This window comes from Andrena cerasifolii, chromosome 3, assembly GCF_050908995.1.
Source record: "Andrena cerasifolii isolate SP2316 chromosome 3, iyAndCera1_principal, whole genome shotgun sequence".
NCBI classification, from domain to species: domain Eukaryota; kingdom Metazoa; phylum Arthropoda; class Insecta; order Hymenoptera; family Andrenidae; genus Andrena; species Andrena cerasifolii.
This window is the reverse complement of record NC_135120.1, coordinates 14,514,732-14,541,202: the sequence shown is the minus strand read 5'-3', so window position 1 is coordinate 14,541,202 and position 26,471 is coordinate 14,514,732. Positions and strand designations below refer to the sequence as shown.

General features: G+C 48.3%; 1 protein-coding gene across 2 annotated transcripts; it reads right to left on the bottom strand.

Annotated features, from left to right (window-relative positions):
- Positions 1-431: 431 nt before the first annotated feature.
- Positions 432-26,266, bottom strand: LOC143366663 (uncharacterized). 2 transcript variants are annotated; one of them, XM_076807898.1, is made up of 3 exons: positions 25,890-26,266; positions 2,112-3,342; positions 432-1,255 (listed from the first exon to the last, which is right to left on the bottom strand). In XM_076807898.1, exons 1-3 carry the CDS (start codon positions 26,124-26,126, stop codon positions 1,089-1,091), a joined length of 1,635 nt encoding a protein of 544 aa, XP_076664013.1. In that variant the 5' UTR covers positions 26,127-26,266; the 3' UTR covers positions 432-1,088. The 2 variants fall into 2 exon arrangements, with proteins under 2 accessions (XP_076664013.1, XP_076664014.1); XM_076807899.1 differs by lacking the exon at positions 25,890-26,266 and adding an exon at positions 9,637-9,869.
- Between the last annotated feature and the right edge of the window lie 205 nt (positions 26,267-26,471).

Genomic DNA, 26,471 nt, shown 5'->3' with positions numbered 1-26,471 from the left:
AGTGCGTCGAACCCTTCGTTTCGCGGCCGCGTGTTTCGAGTCCGTGCACTTGATCCGAACCGCGACTCGCCAGCCCGAACAGAAAGTTTCGCCCCCGCTATTTCACTGATTCTTTAATCGAGTCCTCTTCGAGTCGAGAGCCCTTCGGACGACTTCATCTGACAAATTTTTTGATGCTCTCGAGCGAGCCGATCGATCGGATACTGATTACGCAATCCCCTTGAAGGTTCAGCTATTAAACGATTGTATCCGTCTTGGGAAGAACAGAAGCTCTCTTAAGCTGCGTATCCACTTCGCGAGGCTTCCTCGCGAGGCACGCCCCGCGGTGTGGAGAGCCTGGAGACTACCTCGACCATGATCACTTTGTGCAAAGTGAAAAGGAGTGGGGGATCCGAAGAAGCCTCGCGAAGTTGATACGCAGCTTCACGCGGTTCAGTCGCATTATCTTTTATTACGTTTAATATACACGTCGAATACTTTCTATCGGTACATATAGATACAATAGAACACTACTATAGTATGTACAGCGCATATCACATACAGTTGAATTCGGAGCGGAGTGCCTCTGCCCCCCGGAGGATCTCTAGAAGGTCTGTCTCTTCACTAAAAACTAACCCATTCGATCGAGTCCGAAACGCAAGGTAGGGAATGTGTTTAATAGAACGACAGAAAAAAAGTGAGCGGGCTGCTGGATCGGAAAGACGGTGCCTGGAAGGGTATGGTACCGAACGGAGGATACGAGAACGTCTCGTGTTTCGTTAATGGCGACGCAAACGCGGGTCTCGTGGAATTGTTTATCGGATTAGAGAAGCACATTCATTACTTCCAAGTACGTGAGATAAGAGATAGCACCGACGGCAGTCGTGATTCGTCTAGACGCGGGAATACACCTGGTACGTTAAATAAGGAGAAGAGGAATGAAGAGGGTCAGACGGGATCGTTTCGCGACAGTCTGAGAAAGTCCGGAGCTTTCTGTGTTACCGAGAACAACGACGTGGTCGAGCAAAGTCTGATGGCCGTCGTGACTCCAAGTGTCTACATCTATTTATACAGGCAAGAACGGAAGAGTATCGTTCGATTCTGACGAGTTATTCGGTTACTTGGGAGGTTTGTTCGTTGGAGGTATCCCCCTTGGGCTCCTTCACGTAATCGACGACCAGCTCGAGGCCAATCAGAGCTCGGAGATCTTTCCTTCCTTCGTCCTGGCTCGCGGTCGACGTGGTCGCTGTGCTCTCAGCTTTCGGGTACCTCTCGCCTGCATGTTCCAATTAAATGTATAATCGATCAGTAACTCAGCTAGAAGCGCGGCATGCGTCGCAACAAGCAGAAAATTAATAACTCCTTCCCTTAAGATCCTCCTAGCCTTCCATTAGTAAATATCAACCGCAAGGAAACGATTCTAACCCAATACACAAAACCTTTAACCCTCTAGTGCATAGATTTTTAATTCAGTTGGAAAAATTAGACTAGCCTAATTCGGGGATGAAAAGACCGAATCCGATGAATTTGGAGGACGTCTGGGCTCCCCAGGGCAGCCTTCTGGGTCACCGCCTTAAGGCGGGATCATGTAGCAAGTACAAAAAATGTAGTGTTTTTTTATAAAATAAATACTTTATTTTCAATGAAAAACTATGAAAAAATGTTCAAAAAAATATAAATTTATATTTTTCAGCCTCACTTCACAGTGTGTAAATTATTTTTTGCTTTCAAATCTTTATTCCATTCGATAGATCACTACACGAACTACTTACCAATAATTTTTTTTACCTGTACGGTGTCGGGAAGTATTTTATTTGATTTTGTTACTGTCACAAATAATTTTCGCAGCATGCTTAGCTCAAAAATGCACTTCAAACTAGATTTCTGTCAAGTCGAAACGTCAGATTGACGTGTTTCTTAGGCTAATATGTGCGGTGTGGCAATACTTTTAAGGCTGGCAACTGAGAATTCTGAAAAAAAAAGTTATAATCGCCCAACTCCTGGATTAGTCAGGTGCCCGCCTTAAGGCAGGCGTATGCACTAGAGGGTTAAAGAAGCAACAGAAAGGTGAATGGACAAATAAATAAAACCCATGCACACCGATACCACGACTTTAAAAAGCAACCACCCACCGTCGTCCAGCTCCTTCGAGGTCTCCTCGCTCTCCGTCGTCGACGTCTCGCTCCTCGTCGACTTCTGTGCCTGGCCTATGTGCCTGTACGTCCTGGTGAGGTGTCTCAAAATATAATTGGTACCGTGGGAGTTCTCGTCGCTGCCCCTGGACGTGCTCGCCTCGTCCCTCGTCAGATTCAGCGGCCTGTTGCTGCTGTACTCTTTCGACTGCGGCACGCTGAAGGCGGAGCAGTGCTTGCCTTTGAACGGCAGCTGCCTCTCGCTCAGCTTCCGATCCCAGATGTGCCCGGACACGCGTAGGTCGATGAAGAAGTGCAGCGGATCGATGCCGGGGTACGATTGGGGCATCGGGTAAGGCGGGTACCAAAGCGGGCTGGGAAGAAACTCTGGGTTGGCCACGTTCCCTGGCAGGCCGAATCCCTTCACGCCCTGCAGCATGTCGCAGCCCCTGCCGGGGAGGCCGGGCAGAAAGTTCCTCGAAAAGTCCAGCTTCTTCTGGTCCGGCAGCAAAGGAGGTAGCTCCTGATTCCCTATCACGCTCTTGGTGCGCTCGTCGTACGCGCTTCTGTCGCTGTAGGTGCAGTTCTTGCGGTCCGCCGAGTGCGTGTCCTCGGGCTTCACCTTCTGCAGCTCGCTCGGGAAGATGCTCTCGGGCGGTTGCGCCTGCTCGAAGTGGCGCGGCCGCTCGTCGAAGTAACTCTTGCTCTGTTTACCGAAGTCCGGCTTGTTCTCGTCCACTGGCTTCAGTATGTCCCCGCCGAAGCTTGGCTTCTGCTCGAAGCTCGCCACTTTGCTCTCGGGATCGTAAACGTCCGCCTTGCCCCTGTTCTCCAGCCGCGCTTCGGGCTGCTGCTGCTGCTGCTGCGCGTGGAAGTATTTCTCCTGTTGCTGCTGGTGGTGATGATGATGGTGGTGGTGGTGTTGCCTCTCTTTCGTGGTCAGCTCCAGGGGACGGTCACGAGCGTCGCGCCAGGACCTCTTGCGACGCCTCGGCGCGCTCGTCGTGTTCGCTGTCGCCGCTGAGGATGCCTCTGTCTTAGCCTGCACGAACGAGCGCAGCATCTCGCTGAAGAAGAAACTGTGCGGCGTCAGAGGGACGTTGTATAGGTACGGGGGTGTCGCTGCCAGTAGACGGGAGACCAGGTCGCCGCCTGAGAGGGAGGCCGGTGTCTTCAGGGTCGACGGGTCGCCCGTGGTCGTCGTCATGTTGATCGTTTTCGAGAATGGCCACTGAGGAAATCGTAACGAATTAGGTGCAAGCTTCATTTAACTATCCACAGTCTCTTCTTCGGATTTTAAGGGGAGGGAGGAGACTGTTTTTCTAACAATATTTCGTCAACCCGAACTCTGTACGCTGACTTCGATCCTTCTAGCAGGAAGCAATGAAATACTGAATCGTTATTATTTACGACGCAACGATGAAGCTTCCTAGCACGCGTGAATTACGGTAAAGCCCAGCAACAGCGAGTTTCCATAATAACCGAGCGACGCGACGCACAAAAGATGAAGCACGGTATGTACAAATCGTCGGAGCGGAAACGGGCTACTATTGTCTCCTGAAATTAATTGAATATCCGCCGCTGTTAAGTCTAAGACCAAGCAGCCGACGCCTACGACGAGGGAAAGGGGGGATGGGAGGAGGGGTGGTGGGTAATACCAGGCTTGCGTCGCATCATCCATTAAGGATTACTAATTTCTGTCAAGTGCACGTTCGGTTTTCGCTCGCTCGGATGTCTTGCGAGGAATCCTCGAGGAATCCCCGAGAAATCGTTAATGAGAGTCTACGGTCGTACGGTATTTCAATTAAACTTGGCGCTGCGGTTGTATGAACAATCGCGACCGAGAACAAATAGTAATTAGAGGGAATGTTCCCCGAGATCCGACAGTTTCTCGTGATTAATGCAGTTATAATTTCTTCGACGAGCTTCAGTCGTACTGGCCGTCCGTTATCCTGCACTTTTACTTGCTCCACCCCGCGCAACACGCTCTACGTTACGAAAATCTGACGATCGTCGCGGGAACTAACGAATACGAGCAACTTCGTTAACGTCTCAGTTAGAACTGTGCGAAATTGATAAATGAATCGTTCTAAAAAGGAGGATCATTTTGTTCTTCATCGTTCTCAGGTCGTGGACATTACGATGGAACTGTACCCATCGGGAAGACCAGCCAGAAATCAACAGCTCGCGATGCATTCCAGGGGGGTGGACTCGTTAATACGCACGATTTACGGGCCAGCCGAATCGAGAAAGTTTTTTCTCGCGAGCAGCCCAAGTCTCCGAAGTCCTGGAAAGATTTCCACGCGGCAGAAAGGCCGAGGATAGTAGCGGGGCGTGGAAATCAGAACGGCGGACCGTATCCGTGTCCGCGTACCGAGAAGGGATTGGGTATTGTTTCGGTCCATTGTTTCCCAAACAAACGGCGTCCACGTTGTTTCGTCAGGAGATATTATGTTCAGCCAGACAGGCAGGACGAACAGGAAATGGACTGCTGTCAGTTTTACTCTTCGTGATAAATACGAGCCCGTCGCCGACGCTCGCGCCCCGTCCACCCCCATAATTCCAACTGTCTCTGGCCCCGCCGGCATCGAAAATCCTTTGATTTCTTGCGTATAAACACGATCAAACGTGGCCGCCGTTGCTCGATGGCACGATTTAATGTATTTTAAGGCATTTCCTCTTGAATTAATGAATATTGCACCCTCATTACGCGGCCGTTTTACGGTGAAAGGGGAAACAAGGCTTTGAAAAGCGTTACACGTTATTACGAGGGGATGCAAGCGCGAAACGAATTTTCTGGCGCTTTGGGGACAAGAGGGGAGGGGGGGGGGGAGGGGCGTACAGGCACCTTTGATTGCGTCGAAGGAGATTTTAAGGAAATGCGATTGTATACAGGGTGCTGTAACTTTTTTTGTGTCCTGAAAATTGAAAAACTTCGCCTTCCTCTGAGACGCGAGTTTCGTTATAATATTTTGTTAAGTTCCTTCTTTTCGGTAGAAACTGTGGATCGTTATTAGTCCTGCGTTGAACGAGGCACCCCCTCCCGTCGCGTGTCATATTTGAGAGATCTTTTTATCGTCGCTGCAACGAGAAAGGGATACAAAAGCCACGCGAAAGGCACACGGGTACACGGAACTCTTTCTGAGGAATCCCCCGGGACGAAACGATTTTTTTTCCCTCGGCGATGGCTTCGGCGGAAGACAATAGCGGCGCGTTTCCATTGCTTACACCGCGGGCTCCCTTCCACTCCGAACGGGAGATTTTAAAGGCGCGGGCGCTTCATGAAATTCAGCGGCGCACCGTTTTTTTTTTTTTTAACCGAGCCTCGAACTGCCGCCCGCGATAAAGAGGATCCCGGATTTCTGGGACATCAATCGCCGCGATCTTGGCCGGGATTTCTTTCAATTCTTTGTCTTCCATCGGAGTTTATAAAAATTCACGCCCCGGAACAAGGCGGCGGAACTGCAGCCGAATTTACATACACCTCGCCCCAACGACTTTATGGAAACGTTACAGCATCTTCTCGCTCCCGCCTCTCCGTATTTAAATCCTATTGCCCCAAGTAAAATAATTCAACGGCGCGCTCCCGGGGATACGTCAATTTTGCAAAAAGTGAGAATCTCCATCGGCCGTCGGTTCTTTATTCTATTACCGGGACAGATAAAGAAACCTTCGCCGTAAGTCCGCCAGTATTTACTACAGGTTCTCGCCGCGGCGAAACAATTTATTCCCAGCTGGGTTCCCCTCTTCAGAAGTCGACTTTCAAGTCAACGGTAGCGCATTCTTGCCGGATCCACCCCTCTAATATTCCATTTAAGTGTCTTTTTAAAATTGTAATAAACACTCCCCTCTCTTCTCAGCCTTCCCCTTTTATAAAAAGTCTGCAACTCTTCGCTGGCGAACAGTTCTCTTTAAGTATCTCGAACGTGCCTCGCTCAATTTCAGTTACCTCCACGCGTACTTGTCACTCGCCTAGATGGGACTAATTGATCAGACGACAAGCCGAGTTGCTACAATGTACGTTTCCTCTATCATCTCTGATGTCTTATTACAAGGTTCTTGCAACTGGCACGCCGAGGATCTGTTTCACACTACGCTCTCTATGCATTCTAGATGCTGTCTACATTTCTGTCTCCCTCTCCGCCGTATCTGTAAATTCAATGCGCCCTTTTCCTACGCATCCTCCTATTATTACAATTCTTTTTCTCCTAATAAACACTCTCGGCCGTTGTTTACTTCCTTTAAACATAGTTTTCGCTTTTTTATCCTCTCATGGTGTCCTTACCACTTCCTTGAACTTTCCTTCCTTTCTACTTTCTGGGGTTAGGGTATCTCTGTTACTTATTGGGTTAGGTAGTAGAGCAGCATTTTAATTTTTAATTGAAATGGTGTAATAAAGACGTATAGTATTATTATTATTATTATTATACAAGTAATTGAACGAGCTGGGATTGTGTTTCTATCTCAAAGATCAGCGAGTCCGTCCACCTATAATTTTGCAAGATGCATCGCGTAATATCTTTGAGTTATCAGGAAGACGATGCTCGATGGACGAGCTTCCAAGTAACAAAGCTTCCACAAAGTATCCAGGCCAGATGGAACGATTTTTTCTTCAGCGAAGTCTGTCGGAAGGCAATAATAAAGGGACGAGAGTGGCACCCCGTTCCGAAGCCGGAGTTTTACGGGTTACATTATTATTCCGTTGAAGGCGAACCGCCGCGGATGGCCGCGCCGTCGCTCCACGGAGGCGAAGACGACGTTTCTTCGCGCGAGGCGCAGTTTCGGTTTCACGGGGCAGGGGAAAGGACGGTTTACGATTCATAAGACAACTCGGTGGATTGAATTAAGCGAGCGGTGCGGCAGCTGCCAGTCCGTTCCTGGTCTGTCCGCGCACCCACCGCGAATCTGCATAATCCCGTTCACGTCGACGATTCTAATTGGCGGATTGTTTCAATCTCTGTCGCCGCGAATATTTGCATTGCTGCTCCACTCGCTTCTATCCAGCGTTCTCCCTCGCTCTTCCCGCTCCCGCTGTTCCTCAGCCCTCGCCCCTCTCCCGTCCCTGCCAACCCTTCCGCTCGTTCTTTCCAACGAGCTTCCTTCTTCAACCCCATCTTCGCACACCTTCATTTCCAGCTTCTCCTCTCCTTTAGCCTCTTCCTTACGTAGCTTGTTCTTTTCTCCTTCGCCCCTCTTTTGTCCTCTTTTTTTTTACCCTTTCACGCATCTTAATTTCCTTCGATTCTCGTTTCCTGCACACCCACCCTCCTGGAGAGCCTCCCCTCTTCTTTACGCATCTTGTTTTCTTATTTCCCACCCTTTGCACGCGTCATCTTCCTTCTTGTAGACGTTCCTTCTCTCCGATTCTTTCCTGGACTTACAGGAGCGAACCACTCCCCCATATAATGCGTGCCACTTAGTCGCAGAACTACGTATAAAAGTTGTCGGGCAATGGTAGCTTCATATTATTCCCCCGGAATTTAAACATTTCCGCAATTACCTAGCAGTGTGTTTACCCTTCGACAATCTCAGAATAGGGAAGTAGGAGAATCTAGAGGGCAATAAAACTGCGAAAGGGCAAGATGGTGTATTGGGAATATGTTTGGTCATCGACGCACGCGAGGAATCCATTACTTCCCCGGTCCCGACGAATGTTCAGCTCTTTCTTCGCTCCTCACGCACGACACACGTCCTCATTTCCCCTCCGTGTAACGCCGATCCCTTTACTGTCCGCATAAACATTTTTATTGCGCGACGACTCCCGACGCAAAACGATCTCGCTTTACATAGAGAGGAAAAAAAATGTCAGTCGCAGCAGAAGCTGGCTTTTTTTTCTACGATTGAACTCCCTCCGTAATTCGAACGGCCCTCTTTCTGCGTTCATAAAGCAGTGCAGGCAACGGAGGACACGGAATATCTAGCTGGGTGTGCAGCGTGCAACGATACGGCGATAAGGAGCTTCCATTAGTCCCTGGGCAAGAATTCGTGGACGTAACGCGATAGCTTCAGCTAAGAGGCAAGTGATTTTAACGCCCCCGCGGGTGCACGAATTGCGGCACGACTGCTTACTGTCAATGACTATGGACGTCCACGGGAATCGATCGATTCGAAGAAGAAGAGGAATGGTGGTCAGGCGAGTCGATACAAGTTTTCTTATTCAATTTTCTGTACCACGGAAGAGGGAAACAATTGGAAGTTTGTTTAAGTCACTGCTAAGGAATTGTATGCATCGAACTTAGAATTAGGAAATGCAGAGGATATCATTGAAAAGCTGTGGCGCACCCAGAGGGGGACCAAGGGCCTTGGCACCCCCCAAAGAAAAAGGAACGACGAGGTTAATGTAAAAAGAGCTTTGTAAAAAGAAAGAGAAACTGGATTTTATTTTTTACATAAATTTTTATAATCACCTAATGAATTTTATTGAATTTGCATTGAAAATACTTTTACCCGTTCAACTCGGTTCCCCCCAAGATTAAATCCTGAGTGCGCTACTGTTGAAAAGGATAAAGTAATTTAGATCTTGATTGACTGGCGTTACCGATACAGTGCGATGACATACTTAGAATCGTTAATGTTGTATATATTAAGGATAATGCAACAGAGTAGAGTTCTAAGCAACGTTCATAGATTTCTACGTATACAGTAATCCCGCGTCGTTTTTATCTGTCTAAATTGAAATGCGATGAAGTGATAATCAGTACTGTCCGGTGGAAGAAAACACGCGGTTCAAAGCACCGTGCAGGGCCAACCTTTGGGGTTGTATGATGAATTATTATCGGACACGCGATACACGCTTGATACTCGCGTTGTGTGCCAATGTTGGATTCATCTCGTTTGTACAACCCGATTCTTTCGATTTACTCCGCCACGGCACTTTCGCGTTTCCCAATAATTGCAGCGAACGCGGGTCGATTTGTCCACTTATATATTTCCCTGTAAAAATGTGTGTAACGATATATTAAATGAATACAACCAACGCTCCTGCAAGTCCGAAAGTCATCTCTTCCCTTCACCCTAAGCTGTGTTTCCTAAACGAAGAGGAAGTTCCCTGCGCGTAACTCCTGCATCGCTTCGCGTCGAAAATGTTTCGTTCGTACTTAAGAGAACTAACTCCATACGGTAACTGCATAGCGAAGCAGTTCCGTCCTTCGCACGGTACCATTTCCCTCAACCACGATACTCGACACCAAGCCCGCAGAACAATCCATCCCTACCCACGTGTGTTTCACTGGAATTCTATATAAACATTTCGAGATCGAGTTCCAAGTGACATTCTTAAACAGTAACACCTGGGGGAAACTACCCGGAACCACCGAACTTCCTCAAACACCACCACCTCGTGCATCGTACAAAACCAGCAACTTCGCGGGTGGCACCAGAAACTCATTGGAATTCACACGGAATAACGTCACTTGCGAGAAGGGCCAATGGACAACGGGCGGAGAAAAAAAGGGGAGGTCGTAGGTGCACTGTCGATCGGTGAACAGCGGGGAATGGAAGGAATCGAGTCCCAGGTATGACTCACCTGTACGCGCGGCGACAGGTTGCTCGGCGGCAGGAGTTCCCGTCCGGACGTGTGGTCGGTGATCCAGGAGGGATAGCGATCCACGGATCCTGCAGGCGACACTGGTAGCGTCGCGTGCTGCCCGTGCCAGCAAATGAGATAATAATCGGAGGACTCAGTCACTCGTCGTCGGGCACCGTGGTAGGCAGCGGCGGTAGGGTGGTTGTTCGGCGGCGGTGCTGAAAGTGGGGGTTGTATTCCATCCCTGGCGACCGTCGGCGACGAGAGGTGCGAGTGACGGACAGAGATGGAACGGCGGCCGTCGTTGCAGGGCCGCGCGTCGGTGCGAGCGAGACGGATCGGTGGGGGACGAACGGTAGCAGGAGGGAGGGGGCTGGAGGCAGAGGGTGGTGGTTTTTGAGATGATCCGGCCAATCTGCGCATCATTTCCCCGATGCACCCCCGCGCCGCGGCGAACCGGCGCGGATTCCGCACCACCGCAAGCACCGTGGAAGCCCTGTTGAATGCCACATTTTCGCGGCGCGGATGGAAAGAAAGGGACGGTCGAGCTAGGTTCGAGGAAGATCGCGGATAAAGGGGAGAGGAGCTGCGCGGGAAAGGGGAGGAGGGTGGAAAAAGGAACGAGAAGGAGAGGAAGAGGGCGGCACTAAAAAGGGGGAGAGAACACGAGAGGGAGAGGGCTACAGCCGTACCCTGCCACGAGGATGAAAAAAAAAAAAGAAGTGGAAAACAGATATAGGCAAAAGAGAATCTTTCCCTACCGCCCGCGTCTATCCCGACCTCTTTTCTCTCCCTCTTTTGGTACCTTCCTTCTTTGTGTACCTACTCTTTCGGCGTACGGACGTATCGCGAGATATGTTTACATTGCCAGGGAAGAATCTGCTATCGTTCACGACTGGGGATATCGATCTTTAATGGACGCTACAATTGAAACGCGCGTGCCATGGCGAGTTTATCTCAGGTGGGAGTCGTTTGTTCGCGGTGGAATTATGTGGAACGGTTTAAGTGGTATGAGCACGGCGAGTGCAGACGTAGCTAGTGGTACGAGTCAATCGTTTCGCGTACGAGCTATTCCACGTCAAAACGAATAGACGAAGAATTTAGTTTCACCGATTCTCTTAGAAATTACAGCATTTGTCGATAACCTTGCAAAAACAATGTACACTGAGTTTCAACTATGTCAAATAGTTTTCGAAATGTTTAATGTTAAAGTTTCGAAAATTGAAACGAAATCGGCTGACGCGTCATCACTTAAACTGTAATATCTCGGTCATTTTTAAAGATAATGCCACCGTCTTATATTCATTTTAAAGCTGAAGGAATTCTTTCTCAAACCGTATATAGAATATTTTGTTTATTGTTAATAAACTCCATATAAAAGATTAGCAATAGTAGGTAGCAGATATTCCTACTATTTTTCTCGAGAATACCGAAAACACCGAAAGAAAAATTTGTTTCAACCAATCGTATGTAACTACTTTCCTACACTAGGCTATTGTTTTGAAAACGCGTGCGTGCGGACTGACCATGGGATCCGTGCAGTTCCAAGCGGTGTGCACTATCGTAAGTTTTATTTTTTTCTTAACTATTCCCAAAATCTCTCCACTTTTTTGAAAAAAGCATTTATTAGTTGAAGACTTAACGAATCGAATGGTATTTTTTTCAAGCCGGACCGTGGGTGGGAACGATGTCAAATCGCGATTTGAATATTTTACATCGATTACTGTTAAGTTTATTAACAATAAGCAAAATATTCTATATACAGTTTGAAAAAGAATTCCATCAGCTTTAAAATGAGCCCAAGACGGTGGCATTATCTTTAAAAATGACCGAGATATTACAGTTTAAGTGATGACGCGTCAGCCGATTTTGTTTCAATTTTTCAATTTTCGAAACTTTAACATTAAGTATTTCGAAAACTATTTGACATAGGCCGTTGAAATTCAGCATACTTTGTTTTTACAAGGTTATCGACAAATGCTGTAATTTTTAAGAGAATCGGGTGAAACTAAATCTTTCATCTACTCGTTTTGACGTGGAATAGCTCGTACACGTTACGCCTTCGCGTTACAGGCACTGAGAGACGTCCGTATATCGCGGCATTCCGTTTTGTATTACCTTTTTTAGTTAACGCAACGAACAGTGGTCGAATTCGATGCACAGATTTCGAATAATTTTTGCTAGCGTATGTTTTCAATAATTTGTAATTATTCTGCAAGGTACGTTATCGTTAAGGGCGAATGATACGAGGTAAAAGTTTTTATAGCAGGTAACGTACGCTACAGAGGCCGCCGAGCAGATTTTCTTCGACGAGCCGAATTCCGCGAGCGGATAAAATGACGATGGGGTTCGGCGCGATGGATTCGATTCAGAATTTAAAGGATTCCGAGGGATCCCTCGCTGCCTCGAACGCAACGGGCGCGTTTTGTTAAGCCGCGAACGGGGACATACGGTGAGCGATGTAGCTTTCAATGGACGAGGGATCCACGTACACGCCTGCATAGATACGCACTGTGCGTGCTTAATTTTCGCATTAGCTCCGCCAACCCCATCGGCCGTATAAAGAATTAAACAAAGCGGTCCGAGGTAACGGTCGCATTCACTGGTTCCGCGAAAAAAATTGTACAGTTCGTCGTTAAGAAGACATTTGTTTAAACGCTTTTACGTTAACAATGCTGGAAGATTGAGAATATTCGGGGATGACGCAAGAATTACAGCCGCCTGAATATTGGTAACGTCGATCGCGTGTATAACGCCGTCAATATTTATTATTCATCGAGACTTCGCGCGACGCACGGATTATCCTCGGTAACATGTTTCACTACATGTAGAAGTTAGATGACCGTTCACATCACACCCTGAAACGGTGCTAATTGGCCCGTTGCGGGGGGTAATATGCGAAAGCACTCGTAACACTCCTCACACCGCCCTAAGCCAGACTTGCTTCCGGTTCTGCTTCGACGTACCCAGAAAGCAGGATTAAAGTTCACTTAATTCCTTCTGTTAATTTTCCTTTAACGTCGGACAGTGAAAATGATTTGGCCGTAAAGAATCCTCTTGAATTATTCTACTTCGTTAGAATAGGTAGGTACACTTTGACGCTCGATAAAAAGGGAAACATTTCTTTCCCTTGGAATTCTTGCCACGTTACTCGAAGAGAGCGAAGATATATATATTTGTGGCAGCTCGTGGGAAAATGTGAAACTCGGAATTACGGGACGATGCCCTATTGGATCTCATTGTTCAGATAATAAGCAAGCTCGTCGCGATCGACGAGAAATAAGGTCAACCCGCATGAACATCGCGCCGCACAATAGGATGGGTCAGGGCGTAACGATTCTAAGTAAATGCTCGGAATTCCCAAAAGTCCACGGTCCCCCGGTGGTCCAGGAAAGCGTTTTACCTCGCAGGCAAACGCTGCACTTAAACCCTTGACTTTGACGTGCCGGCGATTCCTTCTTTCACTCGCTGTCCTCGTTGCGATTACATTGTCAACGCTTCCCTCGAACCTCACGATCCGTACGCGAGTTCCAAATTGAATGTAGCATCGTACCTTACGTTCTCGCGTAAGATTCTTTAAAGAAAAAATTTTCTGCGGTCTGCAGGATATGAATTACACATTCACAGGCCTGTCTGGGATCATGATTTCGCATCGATACTTGTTAAACTTAATACGACAACGCTTTCTGCGCGCAGAACTGTAACGGACATGACCTTTCTTTTTAACATCATAAAGAGTGAAATTAATTGTTCTGCACTACTGGAACTCGTTGAGCTATATATCAGAAAAAGGCCACCTTTCGTATACCGCAAATTCAAATCTAAATATGGGTCACTTGATCCAATGAATCGCTTAATGTTCAGTGCTAGCTCCTATGTAGACTATGTCCACTTCTTTTCCGGTAGTAGTTCCTCTTTCAGTTGGAAGCTCTTCAGACTATTGTGTCAGGAAAATCCTATCACGTAGTTGTAACTGTGCTTTGTATTGGGAAATTCTCGTTTAATTTTCAATAATAATAATAATAATAATAATAATAAAAGTAAAGAAACCACGGGTAAATCTAAAAATGCTCTCTCTGCGATCTTGTCCCCGTTAGAACTGAAGAATCCTTAATCGAACGCGATTTCAAGAGAGCCACGGAGGAGGGGATCGCGATGAAAGTATGACGATTTGAAATCGATGATCTTCAATCGCGAGAGGTGAAGGCCACCCCACAGTCCAGAAGGGTGCTCCGCCTCGCGGGCAAGTACCCCAAATTTAAATCGTCGCTTCCAACGACACCAGTGAATCTCCTCTGGGCGATGGGCGAGAGAATCCGTAGTGTAGGGGGGGTGAAAAGAGGCGCTGGAGGGTAGGGCTCGGGGCACGGGGGAAACAATTTACCCGAAATTCGCCTCGTCGCGTTTGGCGACTGGATACACTCTTATTTGTCCCCTCGGCAATCTGTCGACTCCGAGCGCTCAACCCCTTCTCCTCGTTTCCTCTTGGTCCTCCGCCGCCTTTCCAGCAACCCCTTCAACCTCGATCCCTCCGCCAGCCCCCACTCCCCTCCTCCTCTATTCCCACCTCTTCTCCCGAAGCGCGAAACCGCGAAGCCTCACGGGAATTTTAAACACCGGTGATTCGTCGGTGTTCCTCCAGGGTCTCCCTCTCTCGCTCTCTTTCTCCCCGCGTGCTTTTCCTTTTACCCCTCTGGCTTCCTTTTTTTCCTCCTTTGTGTTCGTTCACTATTCCTCAGCCTCGGCTCTTTCTTTCGTTTTTCAAGCATCGTCCCTTTCCGTTCAGGCCGGAATACCTTCCCTCAGACAACGAATCGTCGTCGTCGAGACACTCGCGCGCTTCCCATGCCGACAATGCTGTAACGTTCGAATTGTGCGCAGCTTCTCTCGGCGACATGAGAAAATCGCGATCCGCAGCCCCGTGGATGCCGTTGTCTTTGGGGTTGCGGAGGTAGGCGAGGGGTGGAAAGGACGCCTCGACGTTGACGCGCCCCTCGTTCAGGGGCTAAGGGTGCTCCAACCGAGGTACTTACGCACTGGTAATCTTATAACGAACGTGGCCCGCGAATTAATCCGTTTGTTAGGATCAGGCCAGGGGGTCTGAATCGCGACTGACACACACCGTAGTTGAATCGATATCGGGAGCGTGCATCCTCAAGTCCTGGCCCTTGGCGCGCCGCGTCTCACTAGCTGGCGTGACAGAAACTTTCTAATCCGGTTTTTGATCATTACTAATGCTGTCAGCGTGTGCTGGCTTTAGATGAGAATCTCGGTAATGGGATGCGAAGCATTGGATTATAGTGTTCATTCATCCCCTTCATACGGCTAGAACATCTCGAGAGTATTTATAAAAACCGCCTGACAGGAAAGTCACAGAATTAGTTGTTTCGATTTCGGACCAAAAGAAGTTAGGTCCTTAAAACTGTATAAGTACTAGTTCTCGCATAAAGCTACATAAATAATCGTTTTCACTATTTCTAATCCACTGAGTTTTTTTTCAAAACAATCCCCGAGCGAGCGCAGATAAGATAAAGTCTAGAGGGAGGATGTAAGAAAGGAGGTGAAAGGGGCGCAAAGAGGAGCATCGGTGTAACAACGAGTCGGCGGCCCTTTAAGGGGGCCGTCTCATTTTTGTTATGGTCCGAATCGATCGAAGCGTCCCCAGTAAACAAACGGACCCTAATGAAACTACTGCGGTCGATAAAAAGAACTTGTACAGAGATGACATCTCTCGGTACTCTGAGTAGACAAATTTTTTACGCATAGTTGCCACATGTTCTGTTCTCTCTGCCTCTGTCGTGCTGTTGCCACAGAGTTCTATCTTTTTATCGAGAAGTCTCGGAGAAATACAGCACGAGAGCTGCGTTTAGCGTCAGAGAGGTCCGGGAGTGTAAGAAGGAAAGATGGAAAGATACCAAACCTGACACAATTTGAACTATCATTATTAACGATATTACACATAAAATTTATTTGCAGAATTGAAAGCCCGCTTCGTTCAAAGTAGTCCGATTTATATTATTTTCTGTCAATTTAATCGGCAGAATCACTTTCATATTGATAAGATGAAAACTAGAGAAATTCTGTTTCTTCATAATCGGTGATACATCGGCGAGCAACTCCAGGCGACAGGTTAGACGGGTGAGCGATACAATGTCAAACGAATTATTTGTGGCCGACGGATGAATTCCCGTCGAATAAACTGATTCATCCGTGGCGTTTCAAGTAAAACTAAATCTGGGTTATTTTTATTCGACGCCAAATACAGATAAAGTCTCTTTAATTTGATAGTTTATTTCAATAATTTATAATGTCCATCTCCGGATGAAACAATACTAATTTGCGTTTCAATATCCCTTCTAATACGTTATAATTTTTAACTAAAGTGAAGAAATATTTGTTAATTTAAATAGATCAAGAACGATTACATTGGTTCAAAAAATACAACTGAAATTCTATAAGAACAGTGAGGACTTGAGAATGTTTCGGGAGGAAGTAGAAATTGGGGTTCTGTGGCGTGTGCAAAGAGCAGTTATGCTCTGCACCAATCAGAAGCGATCACGAAAATCGCGAATCACTGTTCTGCCTGCAGCAATTAGAAGCGATGACGAAAATCATGGATCACTGTGAAAAATCACCGTGATTGGGAACGAACGTGATCGGATCACTCGCGATTCACAAATCACGGTTCTAGCCAACACTACTGATGGTACATGGCACGAATATACCATCAGCGCCGGTGGCGGAGAATCCTTGAAGCCTCATTCTGTCATTTCTCGAGTCATAAATTCATTATTATTTCAACGTACGGTGCTTATTAGCATTTGAACGCACCGGACCACCCTGCACTGATGTCTACTGGAGGCAACTATATCCGCAAAAACTTCCTGCGTGACAATTCCAGGACGAAAGATGGTTGAAACGGTTTGTTTACCACATTGCGTATACGTACACGCTTTTCCTAGCTTGTGCGAGCGTACGCAGACACTTCAAGGCCCAGTGAGACGGCTCCCTTAAATCCGAAACACGGTCGGCATTCCATCAAATCGAAATTCATCTAACGGGTAGAAGGGCGGTAAATATAGCCGCGTTGTTGCGCATCTGCTTTCGCGAAAGAACGGAACGGTTAGGAAAAGGGCGAGAGATGAGGAATCACTCGAATCGGCGGGAGCTCACGGCGGGGCGTGTAATATTCCCGGGAAGTAAAGCTCCCGAGAATTTCAAGACCCCTCCCCCACCGTCAACCCCCTGTGTGTCCGTCTCCCAGTCCCGCTACCGACCTCCCACCCCTCCCATTCCTCTGCCTCCACCCAGCAGGCAGTGGCAGCCACCCCACCGACTACGAAGGGATGCAAATAACTGGTGATAACAACAGATAGCTCCGCCGGCACGACTGACTCTATATCTGTGTCGGTGTACCACTACGCGCCGGTGGTTTAGGTTTCAGGGGCTAGGAGGGAGAGGAGGCCGAGGAAAAGAGCTGGCAAGAGGAGTAGCAGCCGGCAGGAGAATGAGGCGGTAGGGGGATGATCGCGGCGGGAAAGAGAGGTTGGGGGAAGCTCGAAGAGAGACACGCCGGAAGATGAAGAGAGTACACAGAGGGTGGCCGTCGGTGGGAGTGAAGAGGCCGGCAGAAATCGTAGAGCAGCGAGAGTCAGAGAAGCGATGGGGGCTGGAGGTTGCGGGCAGGGGTGGTAGTAGTAGTAATAGTAGTAGTAGTAGTAGCAGCAGGAGGAGGGGTGACAACAGAAACCGGGTGGAAGGCAGAAACGGTGGAAAGGGTAGGTCTCTCTGCTGGAGATGGAGAAGGGTGGAACGAGTAGAGGGACAGAGAGAAGAGGGACGGATAGAAGGAGAAAAGCGGGAACGAGTGAGCTTAACCGGAGAAACGAGACGGATAGAAAGAGACATGGGAGAGGAGAATGAGAGAAAAGGGGGGTTGGTAAGGGTGAGAAAGAGAGAAGGCTGATAGCGATAGCGGTCCGAGGAAAACGGTGATGCGGCGTGGTGTGTGGGGTGGCGCGAAAGGGGGTACGCGCGCGCGAGGGTGCTGGGCCGACGAGGAAAGGAGAGGAGGAAGCGGAGGGACGTCACTCGCTGTCGCATCGAGCGCGAGCGATGAGTGGCGCGCGCTCGCTCGTCTTTTGTTTGCGATACGATGCGACTGCCAGCCTGGTGACAGCGGTGACGGCGCGGGGTGGTTCGAGGAGGAAACGGACCGGCGGCGGGGTGAGGTAGGGGGGCACCGACGACAGAGGGACGAGGGAGAGGAGCCGAGAGCTGCGCCGCGAGGATGAGAGAGGTTGCGGGTGGGAGAAACTCTGCTGGGTACCGGGTGAGAATCACAGAGCTACGCTACACTTAACGCGACCCATGCGTACATATGTTACGCGGATGAGCCGTACGTAGAGAACACGTACGTACGTACGTACGTACACGAGCACTGATACGCGCGCGTAAATTTCTACTGCCGGCTGGCTGGCTGTATTGGGGCCTTGTTGTCAGCAGGTTGCCGGATGCACATCCACCTACGGATGGTCTCCTCTCCTCTGCTCTGCTCCGCTTTGCTTTGCCTCCCCAGCAACACACGTCCGACTTTCCACGTGTATGCACGCCGCGAGTATATCGGGGCTAGGCAACACAACTGTCCGGGATACACGACGTTTTGGGGATAATCGTCTCTCCACTGTCGCGCGCGGTACTATTGGATCAGACAAGGGGTGAATGCCGCGGGATCGTAAGAACAGAGCCGGTGGAAGCAGGAAAGTCGGATGCTCCGGTGACAGGGAGCGATTGCCAATTTCAGATCTACCTCCGACACCGGCGAATTTCGAATCGACAGGCCAACTCGCTGGTCGCCGAGAGATATCAATGACCGCACGAAGGGTGCACGAGTTTTGTCTAGGGGCCTCCTAAACAGAGCATGCTCGAGGGAAACGGAGACGTTCGGCAGCGAAGATTTTTCTATTTTCAAAGCATTTGCCGAGCATTAATTGCCAATCAGTGAAAAAATGTACTTGTAGGGGAGACTGGAGCTAGTTGATACAGACGAATTATCTCGACACCGTATATATGTAGCTCCATTTGAACGAGATATGTGAAGTTTGTTGTTCATTTCTTTATTACGATTCAGCATACGTCTGTGTGCGTTGACGTTAACTATCGTTTTTTTAACTGGTTTCGTTTATATGGAGAAACAGTAAATAGTTTTGATACATCCAAATTGATCGTCCAAATAACATTTTTTCATTCATTCTGTATGTATTTTCTCAAGTTTTCACTTTCTATATATTAAAGAGGAAGGACCAAAGTATATCTTGGCATATTTGTTACTAAGGAATTATTCAAATAAAAAATGAAAATAATTGCCAACAGAATATCGTAACTAGCTCCGCAGTGGGGTAAATTGATACACAGTCTTCATCCAAACAACATTTTTTCATTCATTTTGTATGTATTTTCTCAAGTTTTCGTTTACTATATATTAAAGAGGAAGGACCAAAGTATATTTTGGCATATTTGTTATTAAGTAATTAATGCAAACAAAAATTAAAAAAAATGAAAACTGAAGAACGTATCAACTAGCCCCGGTCTCCTCTACATATCAAACTGCAGAGAAGAGCGTCAGCTCCGTGCGGAGTGTCTGTCTATTGCACGGACACATCTACTGGTCAAGAACGCGGGTTCCTTATTCCCCTTACTGGTCGGACATCCTCTACTTCCAACAGTCATAAGTGAATCAATCACACGTAATAGCGGTAAAATTACAATCTCTCCAACGATTAAATAGAAACGTCGCAGTAATCATCAGCGGTCGTGGGCGCAAACGCTTCCCATATCGGACATTTATTGTCAACAAGACCGTTTGCGGGCAGAACAAGAGACACGCCAGCATCTATATTTGTCCTTTCCGTATATCGGATCCTCCCTCTACATATTAATTCCCGGTACGCGTCAGCGCCGCTCGCGTTCTATTTCAAGCGACACGCGAGGAGATCGCGAATTTCGCGCACGCGGACGACTCGTTTCCATTGTAGCCCCGCGATTTCACGCCCCGGTGCCGCGGCTCGCCTGTAAATAACTCACCCCGCGCGTTTAGAAGTTCATCGACAGACGTCTGCCCTTAATTACTCCACGCTTCCCATTGAACGAAAGATTTTTGTTCCGGCGGCAGAGAGCAACGCGCCGCACTGCGCACAGAGAGCCACGGTGTTTTATCGCGGTTCGCCGCGCGGGGAATATGCAACCAAACGCGGACTTCAAAGTGCACCGATGCACCGCGTCGCCGGAGAATATCCACAGAAACAGAACGCTCGCGTCGGTGTGCATGTTGCACGCGCGAGAGAACGTATTACGGGAGCATTCGATACTGAAGAATGCTCGCCGGCAACCGCGACGTTTCGCTCAACGGTTCTCTGTTCGAACGCGGAAACACGAATTCCTCCCTTTGACCGACCGACGAACGCGATACCTCTATCTTACGGAAGAGCACGCTTCGCGGTGGAATAAATTTTTCAAATTCATCACTGTCGAACCTGCCGACGCTTCTTTTTATCTAATTGAAAAAGCTCTCTCGTCGTTCGACATACCCTGGTATGTGCGTGCGAGTCGGCCGGAACCTTTTCATCGAAAGGTTTCGGATAGAAAGCTGGAAAATCGCGGTCGGGGAAAATAACGGCTACGCGGCGCGAAGAGGAGGCGAAGTAAGTTCGAGATGACAGAGTGGGGTCAGAGGATAACTCGGGTCTCGACCGGAGCTGCTTTTGACACGAATACGTTTATGCGATCGCTTGGCCTCTCGTTTCACCCGCTAAGGCTCCGTCCACACCGACGCGGCGCCGCTTATCAGCGATTTTCTCGCGACGTCGCCGTTTCGAGCTTCCTCGCGCGTAAATCAGGGAGAAAGATTTTCGCTCGCTGCCGCTCCAAAGAGATCCCCGCTCGCCGGAACGCAGAATTTCCTCCCCTCCTCTCGCTCACGCTCGCCCGGGTACGACTGAATCTATAATGCTTTTGACATCGAGCTCCAGTGGTTTGGTATCGTCGTGTCGCTTCGCTGAAATAAGGAAAACGGGGGGAAAAACGAGGAGGCAGAGGCTCGCCGGCGACAGATCTCGGTTTTTAACTGATTTGCATCCGTAAACGCGGCATCGCGAGCACTAGCGCGCACGGAACGCGGTGCGAACCTATTAGCGCGTGAAATGGAGCGACGTCGAAAGAAACGAATTCTGTCCTCATCGAGGACGCCTGTAATCCGCGTAATCGCGGGCATGCTCCGAAGCATACGGCTTAATCCGCGTCGCTGGAATTTTCCCGATTGCCAACGTGCAATTAAGCGGGAAGAAGCGTCAATTACTCGCATCGCCGGCGTCGCGAACGCGGGCCCTTTGTATCGCATCCCTCCGCGATTCCGTTCCAGAGGTCAAGCTTCTTTATTAACCGATTTCTCAGCCATGCGCCAATTGGCAGTTATTTTTTTTTGTTTTTATTTTTTTTTATTGAAGCATATGAAGCTTATTTAGCTGTACAGAGATTTATACATATTGAGCAGCGGATTCATACACGTAATTTACATTTCTCAAAATAGTATTGATTTAAATAATATTGATTTGCGGGACGAAACTCAGTTTGTAGTCAAGGATGACTCCTAAAAACTTGACAGTTTCGCTCGATTTGATAGCGTATTGGTCAATTTTTATTTGTATTTCACCTGGTTTTATGTTTTTATCGTTAAAATGTAACAATATAGTTTTTTGTGGAGAACGGTCTAGCCCTAAATCAAGTAATTTTTTCTTAATACTTTGGACAGTTTTTTCAATTAAGTTTCCGCATTTTGTCAGCGGAGAGACCTCAGAGTACACTGCTATGTCATGAGCGAACTCTGAGACCATGCTGCTTTTTGGAATTTCGCTAGCGATATTCCTAACGTATATGGTGCATAACAGCGGAGTGAGCACCCCTCCTTGAGCTACGCCCTTACAAACGGTTTGATAATTTTCGCCTGTTTTTTCTGTAAAGATAATTCTTTGATGTGTGACGAATTTAACAAATCTTATTACATTTTCCGAACAGTCTATTTCTGCAAGTTTCGATAGAAGAATGTCGCAGTTGACATTATCAAAGGCTCCCCTGGCGTCTAAAAAGGCCGTCAGCAGATGCTTATGATTAGCTACTGCTTTGTGTGCTTGTACCGTTATGCTCATAAGATTATCTGTGCATGATTCCCCTACTCCGAAGCCAGATTGGCTTTTAGGTATGCAATTTGCAGTTATACCCGTGTTCCGAAATCCCGATGACTACTGCGCGCTGGAAATATTGCGCGCGGACTGAGGGGGCAGCGATAACAAGGGACACTGATACGGCTACAATATCAGCGCAGATTACAAAACTCGGGAAAGCAAGAAATTCGAAATAAATGCGAAGGGCGGCTACGCTGTAATTTCGACGGGGTGAGCCGGGGCGTATGAGAAGCGCGACGTACCGAATCCCGCGGTGTAATTGCGGCAAAAGTATATACGTATCGGAATAAATTAAAGGTAACGTTCCGCGAGCCTGTGACGCAAGCTCCGTCCACAAAAGGAGGCGGACGCGAATGAGTTTCGGTCGCGGTGGTTTTTCGGCGCGGTGGCGACCACCGATCCCGGCTTCCGGTGACACGATGACGGGCATAACTGCCGAGCGATGCGACGCATTAAATGCGGGGACAATTAAATGGCCCCTCCTTCGCTGCCAGCCGCTTGGTAACTTATCCCCGAAGTTCCCGAACTTCGGCCGCGCAAACAACTTTAATTAAATATCTGCCAGCGATGCGTGCGCGAAAGGGAAAGGGCAGAGCATCGACGAAGGAGGAGGACAGATGGGAAGAGTAAAAAACGTAACCGGTCGGCGAGTGAACGAGTCGAAATCGTTAAGACCGAGTAAAGAGAGAGAGAGAGAGTGGGAAGGGAGATGGAAGCGGGAGGAGAAAAGAGAATTGGAATCATGGATTGATTGTCGCTTTGCGGGATTCGAAATCGGACCCGACAGAGTGTATAGACCCACAAATGAAAATGAATAATGGACAGAGTGGATAGATAATCATACCGCGCGCCGTGGATACTCATCGGGCCACCCCCGATCGGCGTTTTCTAATTGTGTCCATCATCGCGTAGGCATGCCGCGGTTACAGTTAATCATAATGAATCGCGAGTCGCGCGCCACGGTAAATATGACGGGGATCACTTTTGTTACGTGCGATCGGATTACGCTGATATCGGCGCATCTCTGCAGCGGAGATGCGCCGATATCCAGGGCGGATTTCAATCGAACCTTTTACGAACCTATCTTCCTTCCACAGAGTACTCTACATGGAATTAGAAGCATTCTGTTTTCGCGTGTATTTCCCACGGAGTGTCGCGTCGCGCGGATTATGCGGTGTCGTTAAATGTTAACGGGATTAAAATCTTAAGCGAGGAAGAAAGTTCATTTTAAACCAATGATCCACTGCTCCCGGACGAGCCGCTAGAAACGCGGGATCTCCCGCTTTGTAGATTTATCAATTGTTGGAGGGGCAGGTGCGATTCGAGGAGACTATTGATACGAAAGGGAGTATCGACTTTGACCGTCCAACGGCTCCTCACCTTTGGCTGGCGCGATCCTTTTAATCTGTGGACGCGAGGTTCCCTGCCTCCCAGGGGTTTTTCGGATAGCGATGGAGGGAGGGAAGGAGTAGAAAAAAGGAATGAGAAAGATCGTTGGAGAATCGCGGCCGTGGAGTACGCGGAACGCATTACACGATCATCGCGTACGGAAAGCCCAGATCAATTACATAATGGCGCGACTGAAACGGATGCTCTTCAACCACCGCCCCGAGCCCCCTTTAGCCCCTCCGCGCCCCCTCCCCGCGCCGCTGGGGAGAGAATCCCAGCGCTCCTGGCAGAGCCCCTTTCGCAAAGTGACTATAGAACAAAGGGTTGAGCCTCTTCTCTGCGGGCGCAGTAATTATTATGCTCTTTGACGATCCCTCTGTCTGTCAACGGTAACGCCGCGGAATCGATACTTCTAAAACTTTAATCGTTTCACGTATGAGTGACATGCTTTCGCGTTAAGCCGCATGTAAAAATATTCCGACGATCCTCGAGGGCTGAAAGGACACGGGGAGCGGGCGCTCAAGGCGTTCGGTGAGAAAATATACGATCGACTGACGCAGACGTACGTAGACAACCGCTAAGCGTAAGTTCGCGTTTTACGAAAGAGCGTAGGCGTAGCGAACTTTCTAATAGTCAAAGGAAGCTGTAAAATACGAAGGGAACTGTCCAAGTGAACGCACACTGCACTGTAGCAAGCGAGCAGAGCCACTGCATCGTATTCTATGCATCCTTGTCTGAGAATCTTAATCTCTGCGAGGCTTCGGCCGACCGTGCGCCCTGTACCGCAGGAAGCTAAGCATCGGTAAACAGAGAGGCGAAAGATAAGTACGGAAATTGTTGACTTCGTAGACGGGCGGTGGATAACGGGGGATGCGGAATGTAAACGTGGGATCGCGGTGTTGCCGTGAGTTAGATACTTGCTTGGATCAGCGGTGAAAAATGATAGGGTGCGATCGAGCGCGGCGTCGGTAGGATCTCATTATCCGCGAGGAAAGACGAGATCTCCGCGGCGGAACTTCTTTCTCGCTTGGCAAGGAGAGGCCTGGACCCCTCTCCCTCTGGCCGCGATACAGAAACGCTTTCCTCGTTAGTCTTAATTTTCACGCGGGCCGACATAGACGACACTTCATACCGCGGACGACAGTACATCCGTAGAGGCGTTAATGACACCGTGGGCATATCCACGCGGTGAATAAGACTCGTAATAACGAGTGGCACACCGTTGTTTGCCAACCCGGGGCCCCCCTTAATTTTCCTGCCTAATGTTCGGATTAATTTTCCGTTCGTCTTTTTCGCGCCCGCCCTCCCTCCCGCGGCGCGTATATTTACTTTAGCGGGACGGAACAATGAATGTAGGCCGTTGTCGTGTCTGGGAAAATGAAGTTTCCTCCCGCGCTGGGGCGCGATACGCGAGTACAATGTGCAGTGTGCGTCGCGCGGCGAGCGACGACTCTGCGCGGCTCTCTTTCGCGAGGAAATCGTTAGTTTCAGGGGTATTCGATCGATCATTCTATGAATTTAAATGCCACTAATGCCACTCATTAAAAAAGAAGTCGCTTGACTTTCATCGGCGCTAGATAATCCCCGATAACTAATTCAAATTGATCCAGCATCGTGTATCGCAGTGTACGTCATTATCCTGAATGGAGCACGGCGAGGGATCCTATTTCGACGTATGTATAAATGAATTTTTGGACGCGCGCTAAATTGAAAAGCTACCGCGATCCATCGGAGGACGGAATTGTGGTAGCGGCTCGCGGAATATTGGAAACGTGCGTGTTACGAAATCGAGGAACCTCGTTGGCCGATCGGATCTTTGATCGGAATGCGCGTAAGGGCCTGAGGAGAAGGAAGAATCGAATGGAATGTCTGACTTTCGAAACCTGCTTCCAGAAGGGAGATACCGCGTATCACTGCACACATATGTATAGTATGTACACAGTCATATAGCAGAGATGCTGCTCTTGGCCCGAGCAAAATCTCAGCCCGCAGGAATGACAATAGACTGTCAGATAATGAATCCCCACTGTCACCCCCCTTTGCCATCCCACGTCCTAAAACCCACCCTCTGTGGTGTTCTCTCTTTCCCTCGTCATCCCCCTCCTTGCTCGTGGCACGTCTCTCTCACCAGCGACAGCTTCGAAACTGACAACTTTTTCCCCACGGAGAACAAACTCTTTCGCGGCATCGATGGGTAAGGGAAATTAGTGTAATCGTACAGACAGCGCGACACGCGCGCTGCGCAATTAACTTTCTAGTAACGGCTGAGATAAAAACGACCGATAACTCGACGAGGAACGAAAGTTAATTTTGGATCGATGTATCCACACAGAAATCGATGGAACATTCTTCTAAATTGTTTAAATTACGTAGCACAATTTTTCATCATACTGGAACAATTACTATTCTGTGATTCTCAGTTTTTTAATTGCAAGGGAAACCCTCATTTCATTTCCGCGCAGTTTTTGTTTTTAGCGCCTTTGGAATTAATGTTATCATGCATAGGGGATAACTAACAATTCTTATTTTCATAGGCTTGTTTGTTGTATTATTACGATTGCATAAAAATCGTTAGTATATGCTTCTGTAGAAATCGCGGAGCGATAAAATGAAGGGAATGACTTTTACCCGAGTTTCAGTTGTATCTCTCGCTAACCGTGTCCCTTGTACTTTCCACCCTCTGCTCTTGTAGCAAACAGGACTATGACCGAGTAGGCGAGGCGTCCACTTAGCGCTAATGCCCCTTTTATTGGTCAAGATTTCAGTCAAAAGCTGAATAGATGCCCGCCTGGGTCGTTCTTCCACATCAGTTTCCTCGAAAAGTTCAACGAGAGTATCGATCATACCCGCTTGCAAATATTGCATTTCTCCTCCGAGGATTAGTCTGGAATCAATCCATCCGAGCACATGTAATTTCCCACTATTTGCAAGGAAAATATGGGAAGGATAATTCGATATCACTTACCACTTAACTACTCTCGCAGAGCCTCCGCTGTACATTTACACCGAGGAGCACGATGGAGCCATCCCTTTTTCCCCCTTAAATAAAAATATTCCACCTGTTATCGGTGATTTCTTGCTGGGTTTTATACTCATTATATTATCAATAATTCATTATCGTTCACGCGTTACACATGGGGAAAAAGGATTATTCGTTTATCCGCTTAGAGTTAAGCCGGCGACGTTTTTCAATCGAAAGTATAATGCGTA

Coding starts and splice junctions, on each gene's coding strand:
- LOC143366663 (XM_076807898.1), bottom strand. CDS start 26,126: ATGCAATATTTGCAAGCGGGTATGATCGATACTCTCGTTGAACTTTTC. Junction 3,343..25,889: donor GAGATACAACTGAAACTCGG/GTAAAAGTCATT, acceptor CGATTTCCTCAG/TGGCCATTCTCGAAAACGAT. Junction 1,256..2,111: donor CTCGAAGGAGCTGGACGACG/GTGGGTGGTTGC, acceptor TGGAACATGCAG/GCGAGAGGTACCCGAAAGCT.